Genomic DNA, 15,607 nt, shown 5'->3' on the forward strand with positions numbered 1-15,607 from the left:
CTCCTATACGAGCTTTATTCTTGAATTTGAGGATTTCGGCCTTATACTTGAACATATTAGTAAATCAGAGGATTAATCTTGCATCATTTTGTGTTTTAATGGTAAATTTTAGGATTAAGCCTCATATAGTTTAGGGTAATTTAAGCTTTAAAATCTTTGAATAGAAAATCACATGTTTTTAGCTTAGATTGTCCTTGGTCATTCTTGTTTTCATTGGTATATCCTTTTGAATGACTTAAATTTACATGCTCCTTGTTTTTAATGTTTATATGCATCCCTAACTCTTGTTAGTATAAGCTGTAATTGGTACATTTTAGACTTATAGAGTTGGTTCATATGTAATTTTTTATTGGTATATCTTGTTTGGACTAACCCAAAAAATCATTAGAAGTTGCTTGTTGTAACTTCCAATCATAGAATGACAAAGATGAGCTAGAGGACCTATTTTCAATGGATTTGCAATTTAATGGACAAATGTCCATTTACAAAGGTTTATTTTTTTTTATTTTTATTTTACACATATCTACACAAGCACTATCATCTCAGTATTGAAACACAATGTGTCTACTACCAAGCGATGCATTAAGAAATGGTGGGAGCTATACTCCCATTATAGTCTAACACAAATAAAATAGTGGTGACTATCTCACATATCCATGGGATAGTTATACGACAATCTACACCATTTAAATCACTAAAGAAAATATGTTATGTTGAATGAGCCTAATTTTAGTTGAGATTTTCACTCAAGTCAGCTTACTGATTGCAATTTGGAAAGTAGAATTTGTATTTTGGATAGATCATTCTTTAACTAAGGTTGACTTATGATTGTGGTTTAGGTAGTCACCTAAAATAGTAATCTTTCGTAAAATAATAAAAATTTTAAAATACTAAACAAATTCTAAAATGAATCACACTCTTTCGCAAGACTTAAACAATGACTTTAGTCTATATCAAAATTCTCCAACTTTTAAATACCCTAAAAATAGCAAAAATCATAAATTACAAAACTATCTAAATTAACCCCTTAAACAACTTTGTTTGAAAAATCATTAGGGGCCAATTAACACTGGCATTGGCGAAGACGAAGAGTTTGTTGATTACTTTCCAATAGCATATTATATGAGTTAAACAGATATATAACTGTTCGCAAAGTTATAATCATTGGAAGAGATAGCGTATTCTAGACCCTATATTGAACTCTGACTCAGTTTATTACCCTAGCCATCTACGAAATTATCCTTAATATTTTTCTACATTAGATCCCTCGACTTGAAAAATTAAACTCATCATTGAGTTTAAAATGGCCATGGCACATTGTGATGATCAACCTTTGTAGCCTGTACTCTAACATCAATTGATGGTGAAGGCCTACACCTTGAATCAGAATTTTTTTCACAAGATAGAACTTTATAAAATACAATTTCACCTTCAATTTTCTTGCATTTGTCAACACCTTGTATGTTGATCTCCACCTCTTTTGCAACAATAGATTTTTGGTTGTGAATTGCCTAAGTGTTGACTGTAGTTCCATTCAATGCTCAACATCCATTGACTATATTGTTGCCATCTTCATAATTGGCCTTTTCCCTATGGACCTTGTTTCTCGTTGAAAAGGTATAAGGGTGCCGATCTTCATAGATCTTCACAAAATTATCATACAAGTGTCCATTTTCGTAGCCATCGATTCATTCATATTCGTCGATGCATCGATCCCTTTTGTTGATCCATATGTTAACTGATGCTCCGTTTCAATTGGAACCTTTTCTAGTCCAATTATAGATCTATTAGTTGATCCATCAACGGATTCATCACCCAATTCTATGATGGATTCACCAAGAGGTATTTATTTATTTACATAGGTTTACTAGTCTTCTTTGCCAATGGATTCCTCAAGAAGCATTCCTTAATGTACATAAGTCTACTCATTTTTTCTCAACATTTGATTCACCTAAGAGTATCTTACTTCTAGGGTTAGCCTCGTGTTAGTAAGGTTGTGGCCTATGATTTGGCAAGGATGTTGTATTTGTTGGACTCCGGACTAGCCGACAACGAGCCGCTTTGATGGTCATGGGTCATTTGTTGCTAAGAATATATTTGCGATCCATAACCTTAATCACTCGATCAATCTATGCCCGAATCTCTTGTATTGAATGTAGGAACTCCTTGTAAAAGATTGTGGATTCTACACTCATATGTGCTTGATTCCTTGAAAGCATCATTCATAAGATTGTTGCCACCTGATCCATTAATAGAAGTTATTAACCTAAGGAAAGATCTTGCTTTAATACCAATTGGCAGGATGCCTCTAAATACCAACTTGCGTAATGGCTCTGATACAAAATAACATAGTAGATGCATGGTGGAAATTGGGAGGAAGAGATCACCATCTTCTTCGTCCATGATAAATTTTGAATCCATAAGGAATCTTGAATCCATAAGGTAAAAGAAATCTCTAAAAGAAAAGATATTATTGAGAATAATGCAAAGTTTGTTTACAAAAGCTCTTGCATATAACTTATATATATCCTAAGCCCTAAATTCGTGACTTTCTTGAACTAGTAAACTTTTAAAAAATGATAAATGACATCTAAACTACTACAATCTCTCACATAACTCAAACAAAAAACTTTTATAAGTGATTCCTAAATTCTCCGAACCCTAAAAATTAAAAAAATCATTACTTTGTTTCTCTCATTTTAAAAAATATTTTCCATTCCAATATTTAATCCCCTACTTTCCAGGGGAGTGAACTCACCAGGAGAGTTCAAGATTTACACAAAAAAAAATTGTAACTTACTAAAAATAATAAATTTTTTACTTTAAACTTAAAATTAACCCATGAAATGACATATTTTTGGAAAACTGTTTTGGGGGGGTGGGGCGCCACTCAATGAACTTTTTATATACAAAAAGGTTATGACAGTTAATAAGTTACTTTATATATATATATAGGGAAATGGTACTATACGGTCGACCGCATGCAAGGCTATTGTGAGGTCGAGTCGTGTCTCCTTGTCAGCCATCGGATAACATATTTGAAAATATACAGGGGAAGATACTTGTGTTGTAACATAAGCGGGAAGCGGAAAACCAGGGATACCGGCTATAAGCAATTGAAATTTGTTAATTAAGTACCCCACTCTTAGTGGGTGTTACCTTATCACGTGGGGGCTCACTTTAATGAATTTTTTTATGTATCTATGCCAATCATCCATTTTTTTAAGCTCACTTTAGAAAGTTATATCAAAACTTAAGCCCATCTAAATCTCTTATGTACCACACCACAGAAAAAGGTGGCGAATGACCATTAAAAAATTTTTAGGCCATGAAAGTATGGGATCAATCTGATATTTGTATTTTCCCCTCATCCTAGTTTGGTTGACCTTCACCAATAGGTGGATGGTAAATAAACATTATGGATATGCTTTCGGTGGGTCTTGGTAAGCTTTTAATGGTGGGTGTTCAATCGCCACTTTTCCTTTGGTGTATTCTACTTGACATTTGGATCTATGTAAATTTTGGTACAACATTTTAAAATAGACTAAAAAAAGATGGACAACATGGATATACAACATATAATCAAGGTGAGCCCCATGGTAAGGGTAACATGTGTAATCTGGTAACACGTAATAGGGTGCCTACGGCTCCTGCGGATTGCGTGGTGTGCATGAGACATTAGTGGTGCTTGGATGTTATCAAGTTCGGACCCACTATGATGCATGTGTTATATTCATACCATTTATCCATTTCACAATATCATTTTAGTGCATAAGTGAAAAAATTGAGGTAGATCGAAATTTAAGTGAACCAACACCAAAGAAAGGATCGGAATAATGATGCCCACCTTTAAAGCTTCAAAGAGACCAGCAAATAATGTTTATTTGCTATCTAACTTGTTCATAAGGTTACAAAGACTTGAATAAAGAGACAAAACAAATATGAACTTGATCCAAAACTTCCGTGGCTTCCAAGAAGTCCTCAATATTAAACGTTCAATCCCTTGTTGTGGTTTGCTTGAGCCCCGTGTCCCCCTCATTATTGGGCTTATGCCCTAAAATGATCTCGTAAAATGAATGTACCATATGGATATAACACTTATCATAGTCAGGCATATGTAACTTACATTAGGCAATTCATACATCTTGTTGTCGTCCATATTGCCTGTGGATGAATTTCTTACTGCAGTAAGTTAAGCAGGTCCACCGTGATATTTGTGAGAAATCCACTCCGTCCAATCTTTTTGTCAGGTCAAAAAGATTGGGATGTGTGACAAGAGAAAGTAAGTAGGGAAATGCTTACCGTTGAAACTATTCTAGTGTCCACCGTGATTCTTATATGTCATCCATACCATTCACAAGTTAATTCCTAATGGGATGAATTGAAAACGCAAAAATATCAACCTCATCCAAAGCTTCTGTAGCCCTGCGAAATGTTGAGCAGTGGAGGTTCAATCCTCACTTATTCTATCATGTGGTCGATTTAATTTCCATTAATTAGACAACTAAGAATGTTGGGTCAGTATTATTTTTGTATATGATAAATTAAAAATGAGACCCACAATTTGGTTGGTCTAGATAAATGTAAATCAGTGTAACATATGCAAAGAGGAAGACTGAATATTGAAAATCTACACGGTGGGGAACCAACATTGAAAGTCTAGAGGAGTTTACAGTAGATATGCAAGCGGCAACCTCACTGGAGTTCTTCAAGTGGGACCCACATATTATTTATGTAAAATCCACCCCAACTATCAGGTGAATCACCTCAACTTAAGCCTCCCGCCTAAAAATCAACTTCATCCGTGATTCAAATGGACTACACGGTTGGAAAGTATATATGACCATGCTTCCACTCTATACTATTTCTATGCCTGTAGCCCACCTGAATCGTAGATGGACATGAGTTTTGGAACTAGGTATAAGATTTATGTGGAATCTAATGATTGGAGTAAATTTCATATAATTATTACGGTGGGCCTGTAAAAATCAAGCGTGGATGTTTATGCCAACAATTTTTTGTTTGTGTGACCCATTTGAATCAAAACACATCCTAATCATTTGGTAAAGGGCCTAACATGGGATTATGCATATAATGGTTAGATTAGATCTCACACACAAAGCTTCAAGAAAATATAATAAAAAAATTATACATCCCCTAATTTATGCAGCTTCTTCTTGGAAGTCGATTGCACAATGTGAGAGACACTTCACCGACGTCAGTAGTGTGTTTTGTTACCAAGTTCTGTTAATCCACAATTGTATTGTCTACACCGTCCATCCATTTGGCAAGATTATTTTCCAGCATGAGTCCAAAAATTAGATAGATCCAAAACTCACGTGGACCACACCATGTAGAGTAGTGGGGGCAATGACATGCCCCATTGAAACCTTCCTAAGGCATACCATGATTTTTGTTCACAATCCAACTTGTTCATAAGGTCAAACAAACCTGGATGAATGGAGAAAACAAATATCATCTTGATCGAAAACTTCTACGCCACTGAGAAGTTTTCAATGCTAGCAATCAATTTCCATCGCTTTCTATTGTTGAGCTTTGGATCTACTTCGTTTTTGGGCTCGTAGCCTAGGAACTTAGATGCTGGCAAAAGTAAAGCGGATGATAGAGTCATACACAACTCTTTTCAATTGGTTACAGCCGGTTCTGCCAGTTTTGTCTGTTTAGCAACTTGATTACACTGGGCATTTACATGGTATATTTTCAAATATGTTATCCGAACGGCAGACGAGAAGATACGACTCGACCTTACAATAGCCTTGCATATGCTCGACCGTATAGTACCATTTCCCATATATATATATATATATATATATATATATATATATATATATATATATATATATATATATATATATACACACTTAAGTCAATTTGTTAAGAACCATCGTGATCACTAAAATTTGGAGGTAGAGATCACCAAAATTTATACACATGGCATACATTAACACAAATTAAACCTAGATATTACAGCCTATTGTGCCCCATAAGTCATATTGGTTGAGCTACACCTTGATCCATAGCCCGAGTGGTAGACTGAGTGAAAGATACCCTGTTTCGACACTGAGGTCTTGGTATGGATACCTTGTGGGGGTGGCTAACCGAGAAGTGTGAAGTGACAGTCGGATGTACTACCAAGCTAACGAAAAACAGAAAAGAAAAAAAAATTGTATCGGTTGAGCAGTACAACACAGGACGACCCGGGTTGTTGAGGGTAGTCATTTTAACCAATGGCTGAGAGTAAGGAACGTACCTTCATTTAATAGAATATGGAATGTCCCATAGAAAGACATAACAGTACGTATTATTTAAATATGGACCATTGGACTTTTTATCTTTTTATCTAACAACCCCATTTCTCTCGTACTAATTTGGGCTGTTTAATCAGTGATCCAATATTATTTTCGTTCCACGGCATGTTCAAAGTGTTCATAACCTGATGAATGGTTGGATCTCTTATTTATCTCATCCAAGGTTATAGACCACGCATCCCATGCAAGTCGTCACATGGGCCACGTTCTATAAAAACCAGACATTGCTTTGCATGTATGTATTGTCAACGGTAGGAACTCCAACAACCGATCCATTAGCAGGTATGAAAATCACATATTCAATCTGACTTTTAAAAACATAAGCTCTGTACCCAATCTACAGTGGGCCCCACCATCCTGAGGGTTGGATTTAGGCACTAACCTGCCGCGTGTTAACCGTCAGAGCATATGGGGAGCGAATAAGGGGCGCCCAGCCGCACCCAATACGATGCATCCCTTACCATGGGGCCCACCTTGATGCATATATTCTAAATCCACGCCGTCCATCCGTTTTTTCAGATCATTTTAGTACTGGGGAAAAAAAAACGAAGAAGATCCAAATCTAACGTAGACTATATAAAACAGTGTTGATTCAACGCTCCACCATTAAAAACATCGCAGGGCACACCGTAATATTTACATAGTTTATTTTCCATCCAACCTGTTGATAAGGTAAGAAGGAAAAAAAAAATAAAAATCCTGGATGAAGTGATAAAACCAAATATCATCTTGACCCAAAACTTTTGTGGCCCAAAAGAAGTTTTAATGGTCAATTACCACTGTTACCAATGGTATGGTCCACCTGAGATTTGGATCTGTTTTATTTTTGAGATCATGTACTAAAATAATCTGAAAAAACGGATGGACCGCGTGGACATATAATATATACTTTAATGTGGGCCTCACGGCAAGGAGCGCACTTAATCTGCTATAGAACAAATGCATTTTGAAATCTAAAGTCCTCGTTTAGTAATTCTAGCGAAAAATGGTGGCAACAGATAAGCCTATGTCAATGCCATTTTATTTATTTATTTATCATGAAACGAAGGGATCTTCGTAGCATATAAACCCCCTCCCCACTGTCATCTCTTCACGAATCCCATCTCGGTAATCATTTTCAATTTCTCGTATTCGATAAATTCGGCCATATCCGTCTCCGTTGCGTCTGATCGTAATGGGTTCGTCGCCGATTCTCGCGCCCGTACAAATCGAAAGCGTCGTCTTTCCCCCAACGGTGAAACCCCCCGGTTCTTCCAAGACCCTCTTCCTCGGCGGCGCAGGTCTGATACTTCGCACCCCCGCTTATTTTAGCGTCTATCCGTAACAGGCACCTCACATACGACGCCGGCTTTGGTATCGTGCGCAGGTTGCAGGGGAGTGGAGATCCAAGGCAAGTTCATTAAGGTCACCGCCATCGGCGTTTACCTGGAGGATGACGCCGTTCCGTTACTCGCCGTTAAGTGGAAGGGGAAGACGGCCCAGGAGCTAACGGATTCCCTCGAATTCTTTAGGGATATCGTGACAGGTAAGCCTTATTAAATGTGGGGACCACATGTTAGCTGTTTTCTTTTGTAGCAGGTGGGCCCCACAGGATGTGCTATTTGCGAACTCGCCTCATTGGGCACTTGTTTGTGATATCGGCGTTGATTATCATGCTGATTCGATCGCTAGGTGGGCCACTCATGCGCGGAACGAATGGACGGTCAAAACAAATCGACGAACAGTTGAAATTCAACATGCATGTGTGGCTCATTTGATGGACGGATCATCATGTATTCTAACGAACCTTAGATTGTAGATCTGGATCGGAAGCGGATTGGCTCGTGTAACACAGACCAGCTATATAGCTGGTGAATTGACGTCAGCAAGTTATGTGGGTCCCATCACGAGTTATGTGTTATATCCAAACCGCCCATCCATTTGGAGAGAACGTTGTAAAGCCTGAGACGAAAAGTAAGACAGATCTATCTAACAAATAGACCACACTACAAAAAGGAGTGGGGATTGAATATCTACTACTAAAATCTCATTTGAGGTAATAGAAGTTTTGGATCAACGTGAAATTTATTTTCCTTTTCCTCCCGGTACAAACGGATTTGATGGAAAATAAATGTTACGGCGGGCCTTACAAATTTTTTAAAGGTGAAAATTATTATTCCCGCTGCTGTGGTTCGGTTGTTTTTTATATATGATTATTTTTTTGTATAATATTATAAAATGATTTCGAAAAATGAATAAGCAATATGAATATAATAAATAGATCCCTTTGGGCCATGTGACTTTAAACCGTTCGTACAACTCGGCGCTCGAGGAGCCACGGGTCGAGGATCAAATAATTCCTATTTGAGAAAGGAAGGACGGTCCATCAGCGATATATAACTGATGGGCACCAGTTGATGATTGACCCAGATGTATGGCACACTTATACCTTGCTGATTCGTTAGGGCTTTCAGTTTCTACAAGTGGGGCCTACTGATCAGTGATATAAACTGCTCATGTCATGGGATCCACTGTAGGTGTGGTCCATGCACAAAAAACCTCCCGGTTGAGAAAATCTGGAACTTTGCAGTAGTCGGCCAAACGAGAAGCGGTCACGAAAGGAATACATTGACGGTCCCCGTTCAACGAATGAAAGGGCATATATTTTATACATATGATATTTCAGTCTTTAGGATTTTTTGTCAACGGACTGTCCAGTGAGAGTCCCATCATTTCAACGTTTTGGATCACTGTATCATGGGCCCACTTGAACTGGCTGATAGACTGAATGCGGCCCCAGCCTCACCCAAAATGGTGCGGCCCTTAATGTTGGACTCACCTTGATGTATGTATTCTATATCAACGCCGTACATCCAATTTTCCTGATCATTTCAGTGCATGAACCAAAAAATGAAGCAGATCCAAATCTCAGGTGGACCATACTATAGGAAATAGTGGTCTTAAACACTCCACCATTTAAAAATTCTTAGGGCCACCATAATGTTTCCTTGACCTTTATTTTCCATCCAACCTGTTGATAAGGTCATGTAAACATAGATGAAGGCAAAGGAACAAAAATCAGCATGATCCAAAAATTTTGTGGTCCATTAGAAGTTTTAATGGTCAATCTCCACTGTTTCCTATAGCATGATCCACGTGAGATTTGAATCTTTTCCATTTCTGGGCTCATGCCATAAGATGAATTGGGGAAACGGATAGACGGTGTGGATATATAATAAACACATCAATGTAGGCCCCGCGGCAAGAGACGTACCATCTCGGTAAAGCAGGGGCCGCACCTAATCCACTTCCATCATGTGATCGGTCCACACTCGCGCTGGGTGCCCCTGCGGTCGAATACGTGTTAATCAAACCGTCCAACTTGTGGCCAATTCATAGTTACATTCAACTGATGCCGTAACTGGCCGACGGTGGATATCTAATAGACGGTAAAATTGAGTAATATTAAACGGTCTGAATTTAACAAAAACTGACCATTCATCAACGGTTGTGATTGTCCTATAAATTTGATATTTGAATACTCCAAATGTAGGTCCTGAGTGTTGGACGGTTTAAGAATTTAAGTTTCGTAAGGCCATACCTACGATCTATGGATACATGCGCATGAACCATCACAGTCTGCCAGAGTATCAAATAACTCTCCACAATGGCGAACCATTGATCACTCTCTGCGTGTATGTTACGGGTTCAACATTCCCCTACCCTTCCATGCAATCAGAAGCGTCTAACATGTACCAAAAACGTATTGTGATGGACCCTGGCCGTTCATCCGGTTGGCTTTTCTAGGAATCTCCCATATCTCAAAAAATCATGCAAGTCTAGTTGTCAGGTTAGCCACATGCTTACATGGTGCATGTGTGGTCTCCTGTACGTGGGTCCACCTATTTTCTAGATGCGAGATGTTAGTGTTGAGCCCGCGTGATAAACGGTCCTGATCTATAATTAATAAATCATATGTACAAATAAATAAGATGTGTATTGAAAATATAATAGATTAATGTAATAACGAATATATTAGCATGCATCCACACCCACCCAACCACTAGTGGAGGTGGCTAACAGTGATGCGTGAACTGACGGTGGGGTGTACTAACAAGCTGACAAAAGATTTTTTATTTTATTTATTTATTATTATTATTATTATTATTATTATTTTTAAGTATAGAAAGCTTACGTTGGGCTAGGGTTGAACACTAACCTAATCCTATTCGCCGGACTCACTAATTTCCAAGATTGAAACCTTCCTGAAATGATTATTTCTCATCCAACCCGTTCTTAAGATCAAACATACATGGATGAAGGGAACTCACAAATACCATCTTGATCCAAAACTTCTATGGCCCTCAAGAATTTTTCAATGGTGGACATTCAATTCACACTATTTCCCATGGTGTGGTCCACTTGAGCTTTAGATATGGTTTATTTTTGGGATCAAGTCATAAAATTATTTGGTAATATGGATGGACAGAGTGGATAAAATATATAAATCATGGTTGCCCATAGAGTTTATTTAGTACGCACTTGGCTTGCCCTAATAAACAGCGGAGCGGATTGCCTGTGACCCTGGGCACAGAAATATATCCATGCCTGGGGCCCATAAAGATGTCAGTTACAAATTTACCTTGTCCATTTATTTTGAAAAACTACAATAGAACGGGATTATAAAAATAGGTAGATCCGAAACTCATGTGAGCCATGCTACATGAAACAGTAGGGATTGAACACGACAGAAATTTTGTAATAGGTTGGTAATAATTTATGACGATTTGAATGGCATACAAACATCATAGCCAGCTCAGGAAAGGTTTCGACGTTGTTATTTCTGCTGTTTTGTTGGTGTGATCCATTTGACTTTTGAATTTGGCTGAATTTTAGAATTAAGTCTCATCGTGGTCTCTCAGAACATATGTACCGAGTGAATTTGTCAGGTACATCTCTCAGGTACATCTCTATGACCCCGCATAGACTTATATCTCTGTTCCCCGATCACAGACAATCCGCTCCCATAAATAGGTTCAGTGCGGCTTCTATGGATCCTGTGGGCGGATCTCTGACTGCAGGCCCACCGTGATATATGTGACTTACATCCACGCCATGCATCCATTTCGAAAGCTCATCTTAGGGCATGATCCTAAAATTGAAGAGGATCCAAATCTCATATGGAACACAACACAGGAAACAGGGGTGATTGGCCATTAAAATCGAATTGTCGGCTATAAACATTTTGGTTCAAGCTGATATTAGGGTGGTCCCTTCATCCATGTCTTTGTGACCTTATCAACCGGTTGGATTAGAAACAAGAATTTTGGAAGCTTTTAATGTTGGATATTCAATCACTATTATTTCATGTGGTGTGTAGTCGACTGGAGATTTGGATCTTTTTTCATTTATGGACCATACCTAAAATGAACCACCAAAGCGGATGGACCACGCGGATTAAGGAAAATACATCGCGGTGAACCTTACAGTCAAGGATCCGCGCCCCTTAAAATACTCCGATCTTTATATTTTATGTTTCTGTCTGTCAATATAAGCGGCTTTGGCGGCTTGGGTGGATTTCCTGACTGTAGAGCCAACCTACCTTGATATACGGATCATGTATCCACGCCGTCCATCCGTAGGAGATGAGCCCAAGTATGCTGCAGATCCAAATCTCAGGTAGACCACACTACAGAAACAGTGGTGAATGAACGCTCACCATTAAAAACTTCCTGGGCCCCATCGAAATGTTTATTAGCTATCCAAACTCTTGATAAGGTCACGCAGATCTGGGTGAAGGGAAAACACATATGAGTTTGATCCAAAACTCTTGTAGCCCACGAGAGATTTTAAATGTTCAATCATGGTGTGGTCCACCTGAGATTTAGATATATTGCATTGTAGGGCTCATATCCTAAAAAAGATGGGAAGCAGATGGACGGCATGAATATGTGACACATACATTACGGTTTGCCTCGCAGTCATGGATCTACGGAAGCCGTGTCCAGTTTGGACCGTTGAAACATCTTAGTGGGTGAATCCGTAACCATTAGGCCCACCTTGATGTATGTGTTAGATATCCACACCATCCATCCGTTTTTCCATATCATTTCTGTGTTCATTCCAAAAAATGAGGTAGATCCAAATCTCAGATGGACCACACCACAAGAAAACAGTGGTGTGGTCCATCTCATTGCCCAATCCAATCATTAAGTGGACCACCATCATAGTAATGGTTTCAAGACACTTGTCGACATACGTAGTTAGTTTAAATGTAATATCATATCCATCCGAGGTCCTATTTCAATCATCCAATCAGTTCATATATAGAACTTATATGGATGGAGGATACCATTAGATGGAAGATCCTGTTTGGATGATCCAATCCGTTTATCAGCCCAACCTCATAACTGGTTCGGATTGATTCAAACATTCAACTCGCCTGGAATTTAATACACATAATAATATAATATATAAAAATATGTAACTTAAACTACAAAAATAGTCTTTGGCAAGGGGACACACATGTGGGCTTTGTAAACTTCTACTCTTATATCTATAACTTGAACCGTTCATTCGATGGGCCCCATGGTTGATATCATATCGTAAAAAAAATCTTACTGATCGGACGGCCTAATGGATAGATTCATGCATTCTTTCCTGGATAACATTCATTTTCTTCAATGTTAGGTCCCTTCGAGAAATTCACGAGAGTGACCATGATCTTGCCGTTGACCGGTCAACAATACTCGGAGAAGGTGGCAGAGAACTGCGTGGCCATCTGGAAAGCCGTTGGATCATTCACAGATGCTGAGGCCATAGCCGTTGAAAAGTTCAAAGAGGCGTTCCACGACCAAACGTTCCCGCCAGGCGCTTCCATTCTATTCACGCTCTCTCGGTCTGGATCTCTAACGGTAAGTAAAAGAGATATCAACCGTCCATTTTCTTGGTTCTATTTAAAAAACGCTTGGACGCATCACATCACACGTGAGATCGTTCGATGATGATGATGCCTGGCCTATCATACACGTTGTCATGTATGATCATTTGCCCAGCGTGGCACAGATGGGAGGATTCTGCCTATTAGATGGATGGATGTTTCCCTGACACGTGGATGGATATCTGATTCTGTTTTAGATGTCCTTTTCTAGGATCATATGCGTTTGAGCTGTGTGGGGTCCACCTGTGATGTGCATGTGGAATCCAAACCGTGAATCTGATGCACGTGCTCATGTTCACTGCACAGACCAAGAATCATCCCCATCCAAAACTCGGATGGGACACACAACATGGAGAACTGTACAATGAAGCTTAAAACTGGAATTATGGCCTACCTGAGTTTGGGAATGGCCTGAATTTCGTTGTGGCCCTTCTTTCCGATCAGGTACTGCTTGTTTAGGACATCTGAACCGTTCAAAACGTTGGTTGGGCCGTTAAAAAAAAAAAAAAAAAAAAAAAAAAAGAAGAAGAAGAAGAAGAAAGGCTGACCCACTGATCCCACTTCCATACCATCAAAGTCAGTAATCGGCCAATGGTCTGAGCAAACATACAAGTACGGCTTTGGTAACAAGTCCATTGGCCTGGTTTTCGAATTTCACCGAAGACAATCTTGATGGCATGGCCCACCCTTTCCACAGCTCGGATCTCATAGACTCCTGATGCATTAACAGGAAAGATGGGGTTTACGTAAAGTGATTATATTAGGGTTGAAAGTTGGTTGGGTTGGGCCGGGTTGGTGCTCAACCCTAGCCCAACCCAAAATTCCTATACCTCAACTCTAACCCAACCCAACCTCAGGTTAGGAATTCTGAACCCAAGCCCAACCCAAGCGGACTCGGTTGAGTTGGTTAGGTGGATATATGCTAATATTTTCGTTATTACATTAATTTATTATATTTCAATATATGTCTTATTTTTTGTACCTAAGATTTTATTAATTATATACGTAGTTATTTATTGTAAAGAACTTCATTTTTTCTAAACAAACAAGTTAAAATATAGGACAACTACTCCTTTAAAAGTCGCAATCTATTTGGGAGAGAGAAGTCCGGCGTATCTTGTTAGATTGAGTCATTAGAAATGACGTGGACCAATGAGACACGACGGCACTAGAATTTCACGTGCCTTCAACACAGACGATCCACACTCAATTATAATGTATATATAACTTATATATTGACCAGGTTCGGGTAGGGTCAGGCAACTCGAGACCTTAACCTGAACCCGACCCAAGTTTTATCGAGTTGGTGTTTGTATAGCGCAAGCTCGAGACCAAACCTGATACATCCCAACCAAGCCCAAGCCAATGTCGGGTCGGTCGGGTTGAACCTGCCCAACTTTCAGCCCTAGATTATATGTGATCATCTGTCACTAGGGTGGCCAATGGGTCAGCTGGGCTGGGACATCCAGCCCATGAGATAAGGAAATAAATCCAAGCTCATCGCGGCTGAGTCGTACTTGGGCCACACCAATCATCCAAATAATGAATCACGGGTCCAATCCATGGGTCTTAAGGCATGCTCAATGTGGTTTTCACTCAAGTGGGCCAGGTGCATCTCATTTTTAACATATTTTCGGCCCAAAAGGTTTAAGTCAGGGGTCTTAAAATGTTCGTACATGTTATGTTCTCAATGTAGATTGGATTCTCCAAAGATAGTTCCGTACCAGAACAAGGCAATGCAGTTATAGAGAACAGACAGCTGATGGAAGCAGTTATTGAATCCATCATCGGCCAACATGGTGTTTCTCCGGAAGCCAAACAGTGTTTGGCGACACGGGTATCTGAACTTCTGAAGGAATTCGATCCTGTAGAGGCCCAAAAGGAAGGATAGTAAGAAGGTGAAAAGCTGAGGAGTTTTATGAAGAATTTATATGAAATAAGCCTTTGTTTTTGTTAGTTTGAATAAGTGATTTTGGACTGTTAATCATAATTATGGATTGTGGTAATCAATGTTGTGGATTATAGTTTTCGTTTTCGTTTAATGTTGCCAAGATGGGTCAATATCTACTTTGTATCAGGCTTGCTTTTATGCGGCTGACTCGCGCTCCGACATATTGAATAGATGATTCATCCCACATATGTCAATGTGGCGCACACGTGCATGATTTGTCCATCTTCGGGCTGAGAGCACCATGAAGTGGGCCAGCTCGATTATTGTTTCGTTTTCATGGTGGGCCTGGTGAAATAGGGTGTTGAATGGACTGAGCCAGGGCTCATCAAAATCTCTCCCATTGTTTTTACGGCGGGACCCACATCTCTGGACAGCGCATGTGGTTCTGAACAAGTGGGGTCCATCTTC

At 39.2% G+C, this 15,607-nt stretch overlaps 1 protein-coding gene across 1 annotated transcript; it reads left to right on the forward strand.

Moving 5' to 3' along the window:
- The first annotated feature begins 7,389 nt into the window (after positions 1-7,389).
- LOC131253069 (chalcone--flavanone isomerase-like) lies at positions 7,390-15,383 on the forward strand. The gene is made up of 4 exons (XM_058253896.1): positions 7,390-7,609; positions 7,696-7,854; positions 12,999-13,222; positions 14,945-15,383. The coding sequence occupies exons 1-4, from the start codon at positions 7,504-7,506 to the stop codon at positions 15,137-15,139; spliced, it is 684 nt and encodes a 227-aa protein (XP_058109879.1). The 5' UTR covers positions 7,390-7,503; the 3' UTR covers positions 15,140-15,383.
- Positions 15,384-15,607: the final 224 nt, after the last annotated feature.

This window comes from Magnolia sinica, chromosome 8 (genome assembly GCF_029962835.1).
Source record: "Magnolia sinica isolate HGM2019 chromosome 8, MsV1, whole genome shotgun sequence".
NCBI lineage: Eukaryota > Viridiplantae > Streptophyta > Magnoliopsida > Magnoliales > Magnoliaceae > Magnolia > Magnolia sinica.

Bases quoted from the DNA above. Each gene is read 5' to 3' on its own strand.
- LOC131253069 (XM_058253896.1), top strand. From the start codon at position 7,504: ATGGGTTCGTCGCCGATTCTCGCGCCCGTACAAATCGAAAGCGTCGTC. The intron at 7,610-7,695 runs GTCTGATACTTC...TATCGTGCGCAG, and splicing joins CCTCTTCCTCGGCGGCGCAG to GTTGCAGGGGAGTGGAGATC. The intron at 13,223-14,944 runs GTAAGTAAAAGA...TTCTCAATGTAG, and splicing joins CTCGGTCTGGATCTCTAACG to ATTGGATTCTCCAAAGATAG.